The 19,080-nt window shown below is 47.8% G+C and overlaps 1 protein-coding gene across 12 annotated transcripts in view; it reads right to left on the reverse strand.

The window, feature by feature from the left end:
• Positions 1-646: 646 nt before the first annotated feature.
• Positions 647-19,080, reverse strand: part of Apbb2 (amyloid beta precursor protein binding family B member 2) — a 324,110-nt gene continuing 305,676 nt past the window's right edge. For 9 of the 12 annotated variants that reach the window (XM_029545073.1, XM_029545068.1, XM_029545065.1 and 6 more), the window contains 6 exons: positions 12,260-12,374; positions 11,185-11,272; positions 10,093-10,176; positions 8,002-8,117; positions 6,823-7,002; positions 647-1,478 (listed from right to left, as the gene is read on the reverse strand). In XM_029545073.1, the coding sequence (XP_029400933.1) occupies positions 1,311-1,478; positions 6,823-7,002; positions 8,002-8,117; positions 10,093-10,176; positions 11,185-11,272; positions 12,260-12,374 (751 nt within the window). In that variant the 3' untranslated portion in view covers positions 647-1,310. The remainder of the gene's footprint in view (positions 1,479-6,822; positions 7,003-8,001; positions 8,118-10,092; positions 10,177-11,184; positions 11,273-12,259; positions 12,375-19,080) is intronic. The other 3 variants (XM_029545074.1, XM_029545069.1, XM_029545066.1) reach the window with 1 other exon arrangement.

The following is a 19,080-nucleotide window of genomic DNA, read 5'->3' on the forward strand; positions in this document are numbered from 1 at the left end:
ATTTGTATATGTTTATGGTTTAGGTTCCTTAGCTATATAAAAGAGAGGCAGGAACATGATATGTGGGAGTCACTATAAGGAAATTCATTATTTTTGCTGATTGGAAAAAATTAAATCTTGAAAATAAAATGGAAAAACAGATGTTTAAAAACACATCTAGTCAAGTCTTAACAAACTTCTAACATTAAACACATAAATTCAGGGAAACTACAACTTAAGATTCGTTGCCATGGACAACAGATGATGGACAGACAGCTTCCTGGACAAAGAGCGGAGAAAGGCTGGGGCAATGGCAGAATCCCAGGAGTGCATTTACCCCCCCCCCCCCGGGATGAGAGCTAACAAAAATCACGGTGGAGACCGAAAATCATGGTGTGTGACAGATATAAATGACATTTCCTCAACTCTAAATTGCATATTAGCTCGGTATCAAACTGAGGATGGAAACTGTAGGAATATTTCATTTTCCAGGTGTGGGCAGAGAATGGCCATAGTACACTTTAATTCTCTAGCTGCATTGTACAATGTAAGGCAGAAGTTTGAAATACGTTCCATCCCAAACGCATCATGACTCTGTAAATCTTATTTTTAAAATAACCAGTCTGAAAACCATCTGAAAAGAAAGGCTTTTTGTTTTTGTTTTTTGTTTTTGCTTGACTTTAATTCCTCAAATTTAGTTTTCTATCAATTTTAAAGTTCTTTGTTGCCCGGCACCCCAAACAGCTGTAGACGTGAACTGGTGTCCATGTGTCAGAGAGCTCTGGCTGGTGCCTGTACCGACGCCAACAGCCAAGTTTTGTCAACCAACAGGCTCACTTTTATGGAAAACTAAAACCCAAAGGTGTCACCCCAGTTTTACAGCAATTCAGCGGCATCTGTTACTCAGGATCCGAAATCAGGGCAAGGTGCCGAGGGACCCCAAGGTGGCCTGTGACAGATCCGGTCACAAGTGGACAGCAAAATGAACTTGGGAACAGTTCGTCCAAGGATGCAGTGTTAGTTGTCTAGGAAGGGTGTGGCCGCATTCTTCTGTGAGTGTGCTCGGGGAGTCCTGGTCACAATATTTACGACAAGAAGAAGACCTTCTGCTGGTCATGATGTAACTTACAGGAAGAAAAAAAAATCATGCTCCTCTCTATATCACATGGTGGCGGCAAGACGAGGTCACATGCTTGTCTAACACTGTCTGGTTAAAGATAAATTCTCTGGACACAAAGCCTCGGACACTGAGTAGAGGGCCAGGTGTCGGCTTCTTTAGTGGAGCTACCCGATCCTTGGGTAATGGTGACGGGCTCCTTCAGACCCGGCTGCTAGGGCGTCTCAGTGACGGGCCGCTTCTGTTTCAAAGTGTCAATGAGAGATAAGACCCCTCGTTTTACATTGGTCGTGACTCTTCGGGTCACCGAATCTGCTGGCGGGGGCGGGGGCCGGACTTTCTGAGAAGGTGGCCTGGCTACCAAGCACTTCTGATACCGCAACTGGAGGGAAAGAGGAAGGGGCATTTTAGGTGACATTTCTTCCTGGTTATTGTGCTCATGACTTACTACCAATATGTTGACTCTCAAGAGTGAATGCCACCACCTCCGCCACCACCACCATTACCACCACCACCAGTACCAACAGTACCACCGCCATCACCACCACCACTTAGTACCACCATCACCAGTACCACCACTTAGTACCACCACCACCAGTACCAACAGCATCACCACCATCACCACTTAGTACCACCACCACCACCACCACCACCACTTAGTGCCACCACCACCACTTAGTACCACCACCCAAACCACCAGCACTGTCATTATTACCGCTATTACTTTCATCTCCACTGCTGCTACCACGACAGCCCCACCTCCACACATACCAATACTGCTACCATAGTAGTCATACTGTGTGTGGGAAGACAGATCCCGGCCGCTGTCTGTGCAAGGCAAATGCTCTAGCACAGAGCGCAACTACAGTTCAGATTAATTTCCTTCTCAGTGTGAGACCATTTGCTCTTCTCTCCCTTTCTTCCCACCCATGGCTCACGATCAGCAGCTAACCATATGAAAAGGGTCAGCACACGGGGAAGTTTTCACCACACATGTACATGCAGGTATGTGCTTGTGCCGTGGCACGGGAGAGGGCACATGCGCATTCCAGCTCTATCCCTTGTGAGCCCCAGGTCCCTGGTCCTTAGGTTTCTCTAACCTTCTGTTTCTTTGATTACAAAGTGGTTGAGAATTACAGCCCAAACCTGTAGAAAGCCTAAGACAGGCCTGGCAACACACACTTGTCCCTGTTCGCTACTTTAGTAGAAAATGTTGTACTGCGATTTCACTATGTATTTTATGGTCATGTATGAACCCTAATAGAGTTTAAAAACCATCTTCATTAGCATTGGCAAACATGGGCACAACTAGCTTTCAGAAATACAATAACATAGGCCTGGTGGGTTGGCTCAGCAGGTAAGGGCACTTGGTCTTGACACCTATCAACTCAAGTTTGACCCCAGGAACCCTCAGCAGAGAGAAAGGATTTCCCAGTGCTGCTCATTGACCTTCACATGTGGTGAGCATGCACTTGTACTCTCTTTCTCACACCGTGTACACACGCACGCACACACACACACACACACACACACACACACACACACACAAATACTCAATATACATTAAAATCGAGGCCAGCCTGGCTTATAAAGTGAGTTCCAGGATAGCCAGGGCTACACAGAGAAACCCTGTCTCAAAAAAAAAAAAAAAAAAAAAAGAAAAAAGAAAAAAAATACTAAAAAATAAGTAGCCCTCTTGCTTTTGTAATCAAAAGTTAAGTAGTCCCTTCAAAGTTCGATGAGGAATTTGATCCACTATGAACCAACCCATAGATGATTCTCAAAAGTCAAGTTCAACATCAACTGGTTCCTTAGTGTAGTTATAGCTGCTTCTCCCTCAAACACATGACATGGCCCACGAAAGATGGGTGTGAGGTTTCCATGTCCTCTCATATCCTCAGGACAGGTAACTGGTTCCTTCAACTCAATCCGAAAGGAATGCTTCCCACAGGTCTGCCCCGTTCAAGGGGTCTCCCTAAGTCTGTCACCAACTGCACACTTCTAAAGCATGAATTTATCGCCACAGGAGTGTGGCGATGACATTGAACCCTGGACTTGAAATCTCAAACAGTGGCTTTGTGTGGAGTGAATCAAAATTACACATAACTGATGAAATTCATAAAGAATCCCCCCCTGATCAATTCTAAATTTTACTAAAGTGTCTTCACTCGGCCTATGCGACATAGCTGCAAACTATGCCTTAAAAGCAAGCGTGTGTCACTGCCGTATCTCGGATACCAGGAATCCATGTATGAGTGAGTGCTCAGGACAGAGAGTGGCATGGATCTGCATGAAGAAGGGGGTGCTGCACTGGGAGAGCTGGACTCAGAGTGTGGGGGAGCCTGGATTGTACTCAAGTGCCTGGTACCACACTGCTGGAGCCATTCCAGCTGGTTGCATTAATAACATTTTTTATTTAAAAAAAAAAAAAAGTGTTTCCAAGCAGAAAAATGAGTCTGGGAGTTTGGAAAAACAAAACTGTAGCCGCTGGTAAAACTAATTAGCTAACTGTCATTAGCATTTAAAATGTATAATTACGAGTGAAAGCCATTCATTTTAGGCCCAAACCATCTGTTATGTTCCATTTCAATTTTGTGAAATATCTAGGTTTTTGCTTGATTGAAACAGCACTTGTTTACCTCTGTAGCCCTTCCTCCCACCCAACGGTCTACACCTGGTTCCCACGCTCACCCCAGCGCCTGCACTCCCTGCTTCTCTCCCCTCAGGCCTGCTCCTCAACACCCTGGCTTAGACTCCCAGATTCACAGCACTTACAGACAATACTCCGCTAGCCATGAACCAGGGAGTGAGAAACAGATGGGGTGTGAATTCCAGGTCTCTCTTCTTTCCCTCTCTTCCCCCTCAGGTCAATGATGTCTTAGAGATGAAAAAAAAAAGTGTGTGTGTGTGTGTGTGTGTGTGTGTGTGTACGTGTGAGTGTATGTGGGTGTAGTGTGAGTGTGTGTCTGTACATCTGTGTATATGTATGTGTGAGTATGGTGTGTGTCTATATATATGTATGTCTATATATGTGGGTATACATGTGTACAAGTTTGGAGTATGTACATGTGTGTGTATGTGTGTGTAAGTATGGAGTGTGTGTGTATGTGAGTGTGTATGTGTGTGTGTGTGTGTATGGAGTTGTGTGTGTATGTGTGTGTATATATTTGTGTGTGTGAGCATGGAGTGTGTGTATATGTGTGTGTGTGTGTATGTGTTATATGTGTGTAGCTGTGCCACAGAACACATATAGAAGTCAGAGGACAACTTGTGGGACTTGAGTCTTTATTAATTTGGGCTCAGAGCTCAAAATTAGATCATCGTCAGGCTTGGTGGCGAGCGTCTTTACCTGCTGAGCCATCTCATTGGCCTTAATGGGCACCCATAAGCCATTCTGTTCTTCCTCTATTTTGTTTATCTCTGCCCTCCCTCCAGCCATCCCACCCTCACGCAAACATTTTACAAATAACCATTCTGACCTTTTGTACTGACACACTAAAACACGGATGCCCCCTTTCTTCCTTGGCTGCCTGAGAAGTGATGCCACGATGAATACCTCTAAATACCTGGCCAACTGTCTACTTCAGAGGAAACGAATGGCTGTCCATGTCCTCCCCCTGGGAAGGCAATGGTAACTAAGCCAGGAATTTAGAAAAAGCAGCCAGAATGTACAAAATGTACAAAATCACACCAGATGTCGCTTCCGTATCTGGATTCAGAATCTGGTTGTGGCGCAGTGACTGGCTTTGCTGTGATTTATGATTCTTTGGACTATGCAATGAGAAATGAACCCAGACCAGCCTTGCAAGACACTGAGAAAACACTGAGGGGAGCGGGAGGTGAGGGCGAAGCAGGGGGCATCACTAAGGCCACCAGCAGTGCCAGTGGAGGAAAGAGGAGGGAAGGCTCTGTGGTGAGGGCTCTGCCAGGGTGGTATAAACCTTTACGGAAAGGACTGGAAAATTGCAAAAACTTAAAAAAACACAAATAACCCCACCCCCCGAGTCCCCATACACTATAGGCAATAGGTAATTTTCAACACCACTATGGTCTCATGGAACCACACTGTGTTATGTGTGGTCTGTCAATCGCACAAATGTCACAATGGGGCACATGATATATGTGGATTCCCTTAGCACAAGCAAGTGTGCCGACTGTCCCCATCCTAAAATAAGCAGGCTCACACACCAGCCAGTGTCATCTCTTAGACAACCCTTGACAGACTTTCTTAGCGCCCGTTTTCAGAGCATTTCCCTCTCTAATCCCTTCTTGTCTAGCACAGCCTCTCTCTTCCACATCCTGTGGGATGTCTCTCCTACTGTATCTGAGCCCCCTGATTCAGGGATCACACTCGGGCTTTCTAGGGTCTGTACAGCCCACGGGCACAGCAGAGAGAACTCTGCCACCCCCGTGTCACCCAGTGCTCCATCAGGTCACTGCCTCCTCCTGATGACCCTTCTTGTGTCTTCAGTCTACACTGGCTGATGGGCCCTTGGATTGATCACTATACCTCAAGCTACTATTTAAACCAACCCTCACTAGGAAAGATCATCAGAAAGGTGGATGCTCACCCCTCTCAATGGCCTACTATTTTAAAACCCAAATATGGGTGGCACTTGCTTATCGTCCCATCGCTTGGAAGGCCGAGGCATCGGACTGCTGAGTTCGAAGCCAGTCTAGGCTACACAGTGAGTTCTAGGCCAGCCTGGCTACTGTGAGACTTTATCTCAAAACACCAAACCTGAACCTCAAAAGCTCCAAAAGCAAGACACTGTCAATTCCTACTTCATAGTCTTTTCTGAAAAGAGTCAAACTTCAGCAGTCTTTTATGACAGGGGTTCTGTTTTTCCCACCAGTCCCACGGACCCACACCACTGTCACGAGATGGTACCCTGGCCTCAGGCTCTGGTGCATGCCGTGCCTTTGTTCTGACCATTAAGCTTTTCAGTGTGTGCCACGAAAGGTCCCCAGAACACATCGGCTCAATGAAGAGACGTTTTTTGTCTTAATCAGATTCACTGTGAAGTACCCTAGCCCAGCAGCAGGGGGCCGATCCTATCTGCCTTTTACTGATGTTATGTCTAGTCTCTTAACTCACAAATAAAGCAAAACCAACTACTGGATAGGGTTGTTGTAAAAAGTAAGAGGTAAATAATAAATTGAATAGATAATAATATCGATGTGCTGAAAACAACCACAGGAGATGAAAATCAACTTGTCAATTATTATTATTATTTTGGTTTTTCGAGACAGGGTTTCTCTGTATAGCCCTGGCTGTCCTGGAACTCACTTTGTAGACCAGGCTGGCCTTGAACTCAGAAATCCACCTGCCTCTGCCTCCTGAGTGCTGGGATTAAAGGCGTGTGCCACCATGCCTGGCTTAATTATTATTTTTTAAATCCTGAGTTGAAGGTAGGCTTTGATAACTCACACATGTCCAGCATTTCTTGGTCACATACTAAAATTAATTCAAAGTCCCGAATTGGTGACCCTTAAATCTTACTGGTTCTTTACAAGACCCTGCCTCCTGAGATATGCTCTGCTGGTCATTAGGAGTTCTGCCCACAAAAATGAGAGTGCTATAAAGTCCATATAGTGCATAAAGTGCTATAGAGGGCTTAAGGAGTTATACTTTATCCTCTTAAATAAGGGTTTCTGCTCTGAATTACAGCATGTAGAACAGGCAGGGTAGGGTGGGTTTGTACATTCAGGATGGGCTCGCTCACCATGCAAGCAGCCTGGACAGCTTCGGACACATTGGCTGCATTAGGCTCACACCAGAACACATGGCACTCAAAGCGCTGGTTCCCAGTGTCCATGATGAAGGCGAATGTGTGGACGTCCTTCCCGACGCCCATGAAGGACAGGAACCGCACTCGGCACTCCACCAAGACCTCCTCTTCATTCTGTGGGAGAGACATCACTCAGCACTGGGAAGCCAGACAGCTGCCAGCAAAAACTTCACACCTCAAACATCTCATAGAGCCCAACCCGGTAGGACCTGCATCTTTGCAGAAAGGTGAATCCTGGCTTAAGTGGCTAGAGAAGCCCCACTGGCATTGGCGTCTCCTGGTATCTGGTCTCACTGAGTGGCACCGTTGGTGGGGAACAGGATGTGTGTCCATCCAGCATATCCCACATCCCCTTCACTATGGGCTTGTTGTCACACAGACTTCTACAAACTGCCCAATGCAGGTCACCCAGTGGCTCAAGACCTCTTTGTCTAGGCAAACCTTGAGGGCCCAGGAGAGAAAGATTCTCAAGTCTCTCTCTCTCTCCAAAGGCTTTTTTTACTTGAGCAAAACAGTGCACCAAATCATGTCTAACACGGTGGAAGGCAAAAATGCTGCCTAATCAACACGTTTGTCTACCCTGCCCACACCCCATGTCTCCACATACAAGGTGGGATAAAGATGCATTCGGAATTTGTTTCATAGCTGACACCCACTGCAACAGCCCCCAGCAATTTGTGAGTTAGTGAGCAGAGTCATAATACTGGCTTTCAAACCCTAACATCCTGACTTGTTAAATATTCAGGGATGAGACACATTCCATAGGCAGACTGCTCCAGTGGGAGAAGTCAGGAGGTTTGGGAAAGAAATGCAGGACTCAGAATTTGGGAGACTGGATGAGGATAAAGAGGGGAGAGGGAGAGGGAGAGGGAGATAGGGAGGGACAAATGAAGAAGGCAGGATTGGGGCATCAGGATGGAAGGATCCAGGGCCGAGGAAGGCACAATTAGATACAAAGCCCCAAGTCGTCTATAACATAGGCCACTTTAATCACATGGCAGTACGAATCCCAAGAGGTCAAGCTTTGGCTCAGTTTTCCAGTCTTATGAAAGGAAATTGTATCCAAAACCTCCTTGCAGCCCAGGCGAGCCTGTCCCTCCTCCAGCTCCCCACCTTTTCACCAATGACTGTCACAGTGGCGTCGGCCACGTTCATGTTCACTGAAGGCCAGTCCTCCTTGCTAGATGACATCATGAGATTTTCTATGGCACTGTTCAGGGTATCCATGCCTACAGAGAAAAGGATGATTGAAAATCCACTCTCTAATACAAGTTCCGTCTCTACAGGTCCAGTCGCTTGGCAGGTTGGCGTCCCTGGTACCGGGCCACCTTATCACTCTATTCTCGTTTGCTCAGAAGAAAAAAAAGCCAGCTTTTCTAATATAGAGCCACGAGCATCTCCAGGGATTCAGTGCAGGAGTGTGTATGTATGTATGGGCATATATGTGGGGGGCGGGGCTTGGGTGTGTGAGTGAGTGTTTCAGTGGGTCCTGTCTACGAGACCGTGACACTCCAACCTCAAACCTGCTCCAAAGACGCCCCCACGTCACGGTGTTGCCCATAAGAGCCCAGGGACGGAGAGCCAACAGAAGCCAGCATCTACCGGAGCGCCTTCTCGGTCACGTTTGACATTTAGCCAGGCTGAAGTTGACGGTCCCTTTACAGATATACTACATGCTGTTCAGTGGGCTCCTTTGCTTGTCATACAACAAACACGTTTAAAGCAAATTAAACCGGTTTATTGTAGTGTGCGTGTGCGTGTGTGTGCGTGTGTGTGTGGCACATGAAATAGCACGTGTATGTCAGAGGACAACTTTTGAGAGTTTTCTTCTACCATTTGAAGTCGGAGGGTTGAACTCATGCTGGCAGGCCCAGATACAGTAACAAGTCTATTGGGATGTAACTCACATGGCGTTCACTCTTGTTAAAGCATGCATCCCACTCAACGGTTTTCAAGAATTCAGTGCAGTCACCAGATCTACTTTAGACTATTTTCATCAGCCCTGTTAACTTTTAAGGACCACTTTCCATGTTCTGCATAGTCTAACCCCAAAGCAATGCCATGCTCTCTCTAGAGACATACCTATCCTTAGCACTTCGTGTTGGCAATCCCCACAGGGGACTTCTTTTTTTTTTTTTAAAGGGTGACTTTTTCATTTATCTCAGTATTTTCAACCTTTTTTTGGTTTGTTTGCTTTTTTGTTTGTTTGTTTGTTTGTTTTGCTTTTTGTTTTTTGAGACAGGGTTTCTCTGTGTAGCCCTGGCTGTCCTGGACCTCACTTTGTAGACCAGGCTGGCCTTGAACTCAGAAATCCACCTGCCTCTGCCTCCCGAGTGCTGGGATTAAAGGCGTGCGCCACCATGCCTGGCTTATCTCAGTATTTTCAAGGGTCATGCATGCTGTGGCATGTTTCAGTAATTTAAAACTTTTTTTCCCTTGCCATATAAAATTTCATTCTCTGAAAGTGTTAATTTCTGTGTTCATTAGTCAGGCAATGGCATTGGGAGTGTCTTTACTTTCCAGACTGTCAAAAATAATGCTACTATGAAGGTTTTTGGTTTTTTTTTTGGGGGGGGGGGATGATGCTTCTACTTTCCATGGGTAGGGGCAGAACTTCTGGGTCAAAGGTTACGACCTTTAACCCACTGCTGCCCGGCTGCTTCCCAGAGATCCTTTTGCCTTATCCCCAGTGGAGCTCGGGGCTCTGATTTCTCCATGGCTCATCCAGTTGGGAAAACACTACAGCTCCCAGCCTGGTAAGCTTGAGCAAATGGAGCAACTGGGTTCCTGCTACTGGGACGGGACCTGAACACTGGAGATGCCACTTCTGAGTCCTAGTGCACAGACACGGGGTCCCATCAGGGTTTTCCTGCCTGTCCCTGGTTGGTAAGGACGGAGGCAGGAGCCTGGCCCAAAGCTAGAAGAACAGCAGAACTCTCTACAGTCCTGGGCTGCTCACTTCTGGAATGATGGGAAAACAGGAAAGTCAAACCAGTCCCCTCAGAGTCGCTATGTATGTTGGGATCGTGTGTGGAACCAGGCTAGTTTTTTCTCTATTACTCATGTGGTCAGGACAATTATGTGTCCAGATGTGAAACTGCAGAGGCGTGAATCCAGACACGGCAAGGAATGGAACAGTGGTCTCGACCTCATGGGAGAACAAATGGCTCTCCTATTTGGAAGGGCTTGCAAAGGTTTACCTACCGACAGGTCTGTCTACAGGTAACATGCCCAGGTATTGCACGTGGAACTTCTGCACCAGCTCCGTCTTTGGTGTTGGAAAATCTACTACAGGGAACAAAAGCAGTGCGTTTCTCAGTGGTTCATGAGATGGCGAAAACCAGCAGTGCCCTTGGCATCTGCACTCCCAGACTCCCAGACAGCTACCCAGACCAGGAGGTCTTATCCCGGACGTTCTGCAAGGACAGGCATTCCTCACCTCCAGATGCAGGGGTCTGTCAGTCTAACCCTTCCCGACCTCTCTCTCACGGTGAAATGCTTTTGGAAGGCAAAGACCAGGTACTCTAAGTCTTTCCTATGCTAAGGAACAGCTTCTCGTGCCCTGTTCGTTAGGTGTGTTTGGTGCCCAAAGAAAGTTTAATCACCAAGGGAACAATCAAAGACATGTGAGAAATAATGGAGTCCCTCCTCCCCAGCTATGAACCTTCATATTTTGAAACTAGTGAGTTCCTTACCCTGGGGCTATACATAAGTTCAAACAAACAAACAAACAAAACGAAAAACTCCACTGACAATAGTATTTAATTTGTTCAACAGAAACACAAAACAAATGTCCTTTGTGTTTAACACAACTGACAAAAGCGACACTGTCCGTGGGAGAGCCTGGAGCACAAGTTTCCCCTCCAGCACCCAGGAAGGGCCTCATCTTGTAGCACCCAGGCTGGCTCCTGTTCCTGCGTCTACCTCCCAAACTCTAGAGAATGGATTCTAGGCTGGGGGGCCACCATACCCAATTTTAAGGCATATTTTTATTTTATACATATGAAACATCTGCTAGTTCGCATACGTGTACCACGGGCACTCGGTGACTGTGGAAGCCAGAGGAGGGCAACAGATGCCCTACGTCTGGAGCTACTCCAGGAGAGTAGCCATGAGGGTGCTGAGAGTGGAAACTGGATATTCTTGTAAGAGTAGCTGGAGCCATCTCTCCAACTCTTGAAACACCAATGTAGCTACACAACCCTGCTGCCTAGTCAGGCTGACCAGAGCGGCGGAGGAGGGGGAGGGGGAGGGGGAGGAGGAGGAGAGGGGGAGGAGGAGTCACTGTTGACATACCTTGCAAAGGGACATCGAGACTCATATTGGTCCTCTCCTGTAAGGAGCTGCAGGCCAGCGCTTTGGCGTTCTTCCGTTCAGCCATAATCTAGACACCAAGTGAAAGTGTAGCTTAGGTACACGGTTACAGACCCCATGTCACCAGCCAGCCCTGCCAGGAAAGCGCTGGAGTTGATTCCACTGTGTTGCTTCTGCCTTCTTCCCCTGCCATTTGCATTATATATTACCTTCCATCTCACCCACCTCCCTTCCCGGGGAAACAGAGCATCTCCTTAGAGCTACAGCTCTCTTAAGTGCTTAGGACTTCCTTCTTCCATCCGCTGGTCCTCCCTTCTGCTGAGAACAGCCCAGCAGGCACCTTGCAGGGACACCCGGCCCTTCTGGCCCCTGTGCTCAGGGAGCAGAGAGTAACACACATTCCTGCTGCTGCCCCATGTCGACTTTTGACACTCTCTCCACCGGTTCAAATCCCACGACTGCCCTTACTGGCTGTGACTTTGCATAAGTAAGCTTCCCTTCTGGGTCTCATTCCCTTCTTTGAATTTATGTCGAAGTGCAGTTGTGTGGCTTAAATGAGTATTAAATGAATCCTGAGGGCTCAGAAATGTTGGCCGCCGTCATCGTTATTCTCCAAGTCTTCCGGGCAGTGCCTCTTCCGTGAGGGACACTAATGGTCACTGTGTGCAGACATCGTACTCTTTGTTCTTGTTCTCTAGCACAGAGTTATGCAGTGGCGCGGATTTGGGAATTGAAAGAAGCCGGTCACCAGCTGCCCTATAAATAACCCACTTTTAATCCCAGCCCAAGGTCTTTATCCCAAGGCCGGGAAGTCCTTCTCTAGGTATGCAACCTCGAGGTGATCCGGCATACATAGGAAAAACATGTAAGTTACCCACAAATACTCCACCATTAGTGAGGGACTCAGACATCCGAGGAGGTAAGTGGTAAACTGTCGTCAGTGCCTGGACTTCAAAGGACCACTACACATTAATGACTCGTGCCCTCCCGACTGTCTTATCTGCTCAGGTGGTAAGGAAACGGGGAGGTAGGTTGTCCCTGCCCAGACCCATCTTACCTTAGAACAGATTTCGTGGAGACTTGTGGCAATGGCTTTTGCTGGTGTGTCACATCGAAACACATGGCATTTCAGAATCCTTGTGTCCTTGTCTCTCGCCACGTAAGCAAAGTCCCTGGGCAAAGAACATTCACCAGGGTATTAGGAAAGGAGAACCTTCTACCAACACGCTCTCTAGTTGTGGATGTTAACTGAGCTCACAGCCAGCGAGTCAGTGGTGAACTGGATGCAGGTTAAAAACAGAACCCAAAACGTCAGCAGCTATGGATGGCAGAAGCAGAGACTAGTGGCTGTTAGGGATGGGCGGCTGCATGGCATGACAGGGCCTTCTAAACCTAGGCTCTTGAACTTTGGGGTGGGGGACAACGCAGAGTGAACACGGAATTCTGCAGAAAGCGGCTGTCACAGATAGGACAGTGAGACAATGAACAGGGAACTGGGGAGATGTGCACTGCAGAACGATACAACGGCAAAGAGCTCGGCAGCAGAAGTCTAACAATGGGATGTGATGTGTGCATGTGTGCACGGAGGAGGGGCCAGCCCCCCCCCCCCCAGCTGCCTGAGAATGCTGATGGGCCATCAGAGAGAACACCGGAGTACATAGATCCTGTGGCTGGAATACTACCAAAGGCACGTGACTCTGCTGAACAGCCACACTTCAGCCCTGGGGGGGACAAGGCTGGCCTCCTGTGTTATATATCTGGTTCACTCCAGCAAGTGGTCCACACTGGGTGACTGTATGTTCTTACTGATACCCACTGTGACATGACTTGGCTTCTGAACAACCATGCCACACAATTATGTTTCTTGCTGCTATTAATGGAGAGAGTGGTTCTCCAGAGGGGGAGTCAAATATCTCACTGTATAGCCCGGGCTTGCTCTAGAGCTCCAATCTTCTTGCCTAATTTTTCAAGTTCTGAAGCTGTAGGCATGAGCTACCCAACACAGCAATTGAATGTATTTTTATATTACTTGTCTTCCTCTCTAGTATTTTTAAATCTTTAAAGATATATTCTATTTTTTAATTATATGTACATGTGTGCACAGGTGCCCCCGAGGCCAGGGGCATCAGAGCGCTCCCTGAAGCTGGAGTTGCAGCTGTTGTGAGCTGGGTGCTGGGAACCCAGCTCGGGTCCTCTAGAAGAACAGCATATGCTCTTAACTGCCGAGCCACCTCCCCAGACCCTGTATGTGGGTTTTTGTCACATGGCCTTGTGATGTGGCCACAAAATAATAGCAGTTCTCTTGTTTCCACCTCCCCAAGGGCTGGGATAAAAGGTGTGAGTGACCCTGCAGGTGAAGTTACTTCTTTAATGTAAGAACGGATACTGATGTTTTCATGGTGGACCTCAAGAAGCTCAGGAGTATGGTGCGAGGGTGAAGGAAGGGTGATGAGCTAGAGGGGTTGACGAGAGAAGCCTGCCTCCTTGCCTGTGTGCCCCGGGAAGCCTGGGAGTTGGTCCTGAACACCGCCTCCAGGCTAGGCTTTCCCTGCCTACCTCACAGGTTCTACCCTCACCTGTCCTCAGCATCTGTCCTAAGTGCCCTCTGTTCCTTCAGGGACCATCTCCGCTGGCATCTCCTATGCTGAAATCACATGTCCCCTGTCTGCCAGCCAGAGTCCTGTACCTGATTCCAATATTATGGCTTAACTCACCACCTGGACATCTCCTGAATCCCTTGGTCCCGTTGCAGCCAACCAGTACTCAGCATTCTTGCAAGTTCTTATCCCTGCCTTTGTTTACCCTGTCTTTGCCCCTCTATTGCCATGGCTGGGCTCAGCAATGCCCCCTCCAGGTTCTGAGTATATACTGCACTTGCCAGTGAGCACCTGCATGTCCGTGAAGCTCTGCGAAGGTGCCTTGTGCCGTATTCCCAGTGCCTAGTCTCGGCCTGACCGTAACAGGAATTTGTAATGTTTGTAATCTGAAGCACAGGTCTGTCCCACATGACCGTCGTGCCTATTGGGAATGGTGGCGTTGACAGATACCGTGGCACTGGGGAAGGCGTTATAGATTTTCGGGGGTGGGTAGACTTTGAGAGGCAAGCATGATCTTTCTCCACATTGTTCCAAAGCCTTCACATCCTACTCTCAAATGCTATAAAGGAAACACGCGACCTAAAAAAAAGCCACAGTTCCCTTCTGGAGACTGCTCAAGGGAAGCCCCGCACTTGGCTGCCTCCCCCAGCCCCTGCATTCCCAGATGGTTGGTACAGTAAGGCGCACGATGTCTCACAACTGTTCTCCTCCCAACTCCCGGGTCTGGCTGCTGTGTTTCCGGGGCCAAATCTCTTCAGGGAGCCCTGGGGTCACGCACACAAAGTGCAAGCACCCTTGCCTGGATTTTAAGAGATGCGGAATGACTGTGCCATCTTTTCCACATCATTCCTTCTATCAAGGTCTCCCATCTCTCTGCTGAAGAAGAGGGTTCCCCATGATTCCGTGCTGTGGTGTCTTCCCTCATTTGGTGACCATCAGCCCTTCCTGCACTGTCCAGAGCTCAATCTACCCAGTACACCCTTCCTGAGGCCTGCCTGGCCCTCTGGCCCACAATACCTTGCTTGTTTAAACCCTGTCAGTATGTAAGTTCTGCTTGCTACAGCATCTCTAGTGTAGAAATGCACAGCTCCCCTCTGTGTCTGTCCTCTCTAAGGAACAGGAAGGAACACCTAATAGAATATCGGATGCAGGCAAAGCAGCTTCAGGTTCATTCCTGGTTCTGCTTAGTAAACTTCCCTAACCCCCAAATCCTCAAGCCAGAACTTTCTGGGTGTTGACAAGTAGAAAAATGAAACTTTTTTTTTTTTTTTTTTTTTAAAGACAGGGTTTCTCTGTGTAGCCCTGGCCATCTTGGAACTCACTGTGTAGACCAGGCTCACCTTGAACTCACAGAGATCCACCTGCCCCTCCCTCTCATGTGCTGGGATTCAAATTGTGTGTCACCATAACCCAGCCATGGAACTTTTTGAATGAAACTATCAAAACGGTGTTAAAAGTTGCCTTCACCTTATATGAACAAGGTGTACACAAAGTAGAAATAATGGTCACATTGAGTTGTGGGTCCCGTCTCATCAAGTAGATGCAGACACTCCAAACCTACAAATCCTTCTGGCCTTGGAGAAGCATATTAGACCCGCGTGACCCCAGACCTGGATATGAACCCCATCTTTATGTGTGGGCAGAGACGTTTATGTCTGCACTACATGACCACTCTCTGATGGAAGTGTCTAAGATCCAGCATCCTCTCCCTGCTGGATGCTGGCAGGAAGCATACTGCCCAGGGTTACTAGGGAGGATGGGACACAGCTGGACCACTGGAGCAGTTCTCCCAAAGACAAGCTTTGTGCTGCCCGCTCTCTCATGTGTGACCTCACAAGCATAATAATAAAAAAAAAATCATTATTATACATCTTCATTTCCTTTCGGCTCAGGGGAAGGGGACAAACACCTCGGGGCACTGGTCTGGAATCTATATTTTCCCAAAGGAAAAGGTTGCAGCCTTGGGGTTTATGGGGGAGGGATTCTCACAGATTTTGAGCAGCCTATCTCTTCCTAGATAGATAATAGACAGCAGAAATATCCCAGTGAGAGCCGTGTGTGAGAGCGCTCACTGACCCCAAGGAGGCTTTGTTGGCCTCCCCAGCGCCTCTTTCTGTAGAGTCAAGAGGTCTGCATGCCTCTAACTTTATTCCACTACGTATCCTGAATCACCCTAAAATAGCTGTTAGTCCCCGGCATGGAGGTCTGCAGAGGTGGCTTGGGCCTGGAGCTTGGGCAAACATCTCGATAATCGGCAGTGAGTCCAGACACCTCTTTGCAGGTTGTTCTAGAAGCTGTGTTTTCAGAACCCCTCTTGTAGAAAGGGGCTGCTGCAGCAGACACAGTAATGGTTCCCCTTGTTCCCCAAAGATGCTCTTATCCTAATTCATGGACTCTATGAGAAGTGTCTTTAGGGATCTGCACCTGTATCTCTGGGTTGTCTGGCTGGCTGGCTCAGGGAAATCCCGAGGGAAGGGAGGCAACTTCTGCCTTAGATATGAAAGGACAGGACCAGGGCCATGGGAGAGGGACAGAGGTAAGGGCAAGCATGTGTGCTTTCCTGAAATGACAGCCCCGTAGACCTCTGACCTCTAGCACTCTGAGAAAATAGATCTGTTACTTCAGGTCACTTACGCTTGTGGTGATTTGTTACAGCAGCAACAGGAAACTATGCAGCTACCCTAGGACTTTCCCCAAATTGTAGTATGGCATTCTTAATATATATATATATATATATATATATATATATATATATATATATATATATTGAAATAGTCAATTCACTTCCATAGTTTCCTTCTGTGTGTCTGCCATGGTGCATCAATGATACAAACACACACAGACAGGGTTCCAGCCGGGAAGCCCAGTGGCAAATGTCACACACTGGCCAGAGACACGTGAGCTGTGTCCTTACACCCTCCCCAGGGTAAAAAAGGTGAAGAAGGCGCAAATGAAGCTCAAATGACTACCGACAAAGACATGAGGGAGCTGAGCACTGGGGTGTCTAGAAGAGACCCCCCCTGGTTAACCACTGTGCACAGCAGGGGCTATAGTGTAGTTGTGGCTGTAAGAATCCTGTCCCAGGACTCTGTGATCTGTCTCTACAGCACATTCCCCAAGGGGTGCCTAGCCTTTAACCTGGGGCATTCAAGCTTAGTATTCTTACGAGTGTCCAGACATGTGTGTCATGCTTCAAAACATTGGTTCTGCTGGTGGAGTTTGAGGTACTTAAAAGGCAAGAGTGGGGAGGAGGGCCAGCAACACGGATACTTGGTCTTTGAGGTCTGGGAGGGACACAGACTGGAGAGTTAGTTGAAGTCTGCAGAGCAGACAAGTGTAGAGGCTGCAGAAGTAAAACAAGGCGTGGGGTTCAAGGAAAGTCACTGACAGGCTCAGTGCAGAAACTCTAAAGAGAAGGTGGGGGTAGAGTGTTGGGACAGGGGCGGGGAGGCCCAAGGTGAGGGGCTGGGGGACATTCCCAGGGCTGAGAGACTGAGCAGTAGGAGACAGGCAAAGGGGAGGTGGGCAGTGACCTTGGCCTCCTAGACTCTGGCCCTAGAGAGGGGAATATAGAATCCTGGTTAGAACAAAATTGATCCCTTATTTACTTTTTAAAAGATCACTTCTTGGGGGCTGGAGAGATGGCTCAGTGGTTAAGAGCACTGACTACTCTACACAGAGGTCCTTAGTTCAATTCCCAGCAACCACATGGTGGCTCACAACCATCTGTAATGGGACCTGATGCCCTCTTCTGGTGTGTCTAAAGATAGCCATAGTATACTCATATACATAAAAATCAATAAATCTTAAAAAAAATTACGTCTCTCTTTGGAACTTATCAAATGTTTATGAAAGCAGACAAGAAACTCCCACATCTGACGACTTGACTTCCACAATCATCGAAATGGTACCAACTAGCATGGCATAAAATCTTACTGTCCCTGCCAGTACCGCGGTGCTACAGGCCATTATGCCTATACCTCGGATTCTTTCATGTCTTTTAGTGATCTCCCTGCATTCCGAGGAAATAAAGAAACCATATTGTATCTATACCTCCATGGTCAGAAGACTCCTGGAAGTTGGGCAAATGACCATTCTAGTGCCAGGCTCATGAACTCAGGAGACAACTAGGGGCCATGTGCCTATCATGTGTCACGTCCCAGTTGGTGAGCAATAGGTCCCTACGGCTCAGACACTGTGGGATAGGTAGCTGGTTGGTCTGCAGTAGGGACATTTCGAGAGCCACTAAAGAGTGTCTGGGAATTAGCTTCCATAGTAGCGGATTAGCTCTAGAGATAGGCTCCTCTACTGCCCCCTGGTGGCTGGGCGTCTCACACAGCTGAGCATCTTCCCAGGACCCCAGCAATTCATAGGTAAAAAACTACACCACTAGTGTAAATGGTCCCCAGACCCTAGTAACATCATGGCTTCCGTTTTCCCACACTTTCTTCTAGATAGCTAACCGTACAAGATGGCCTGCTTGATGTCAGGAACCCTTTGCTCCAGCTCACACCCTGCAGAAGGCTGCGCCAGGGGCTGTCTGTCAATGCAGGTGTGGGCCAGGCCATTTTGCTCAGAATCCTACTCCACTGTCTCTTGCCACCGTGGGAGCTGTGGAGTTTTGTTCTCTAGAACAGGGAGCGGGAGGCTTGCAGCCGCAACCTCATGTCTCCTCCTCAAACCCCAGCAAGCGTCACTGACAGGATCCAAGTCTCTAGCAGTTTGATTACTGAACTCCTGTGCTTCCAAATCTTTTCTTCCTGTCCTTCTGCTGTTCTCTCCTGTAATTATTCCCCCAGAGGACCAGCCTCAGGTTCTGCCAGAGAGAAAAAAATGTCAGCGCTGAGACATCTTTGACAGCCTCAAATTTCTTAATGGCAAAGCGAAGAACCAAAGATCGCTTTCATTATTCTCTGCTCCACGGCATCCCGATCACCCTACAGGGGCTTGCTCAGTCTTCACGGAATGAACGGATAAACAATTCTTTATTCAAAGGGCTGCTATTAAAAACAGCCTCTCAGCTCACTCTGTCAATCTCTCCGGCAACTCTCTTTGGGTATGTGGAATTTACTTATGCTTTTTTTTTTTTTTCTCTCTGCCAAATGAACTGGAGGTGTCTAAAGACCTCTTAGCTGCTACAGACATTAACTGTCCCTGCTACAGTATTCCTGACAAGTGATACCCAGATAGAAACCAGAAACCTCATTTCCTTATGGTACCAGCCTACCTTGTTGTAAGGCTTCCACTGAGTGAATGAAAAAAAGTGTGTGTGTGTGTGTGT

Source organism: Mus pahari, chromosome 13, assembly GCF_900095145.1.
Source record: "Mus pahari chromosome 13, PAHARI_EIJ_v1.1, whole genome shotgun sequence".
Classification (NCBI taxonomy): Eukaryota; Metazoa; Chordata; class Mammalia; order Rodentia; family Muridae; genus Mus; species Mus pahari.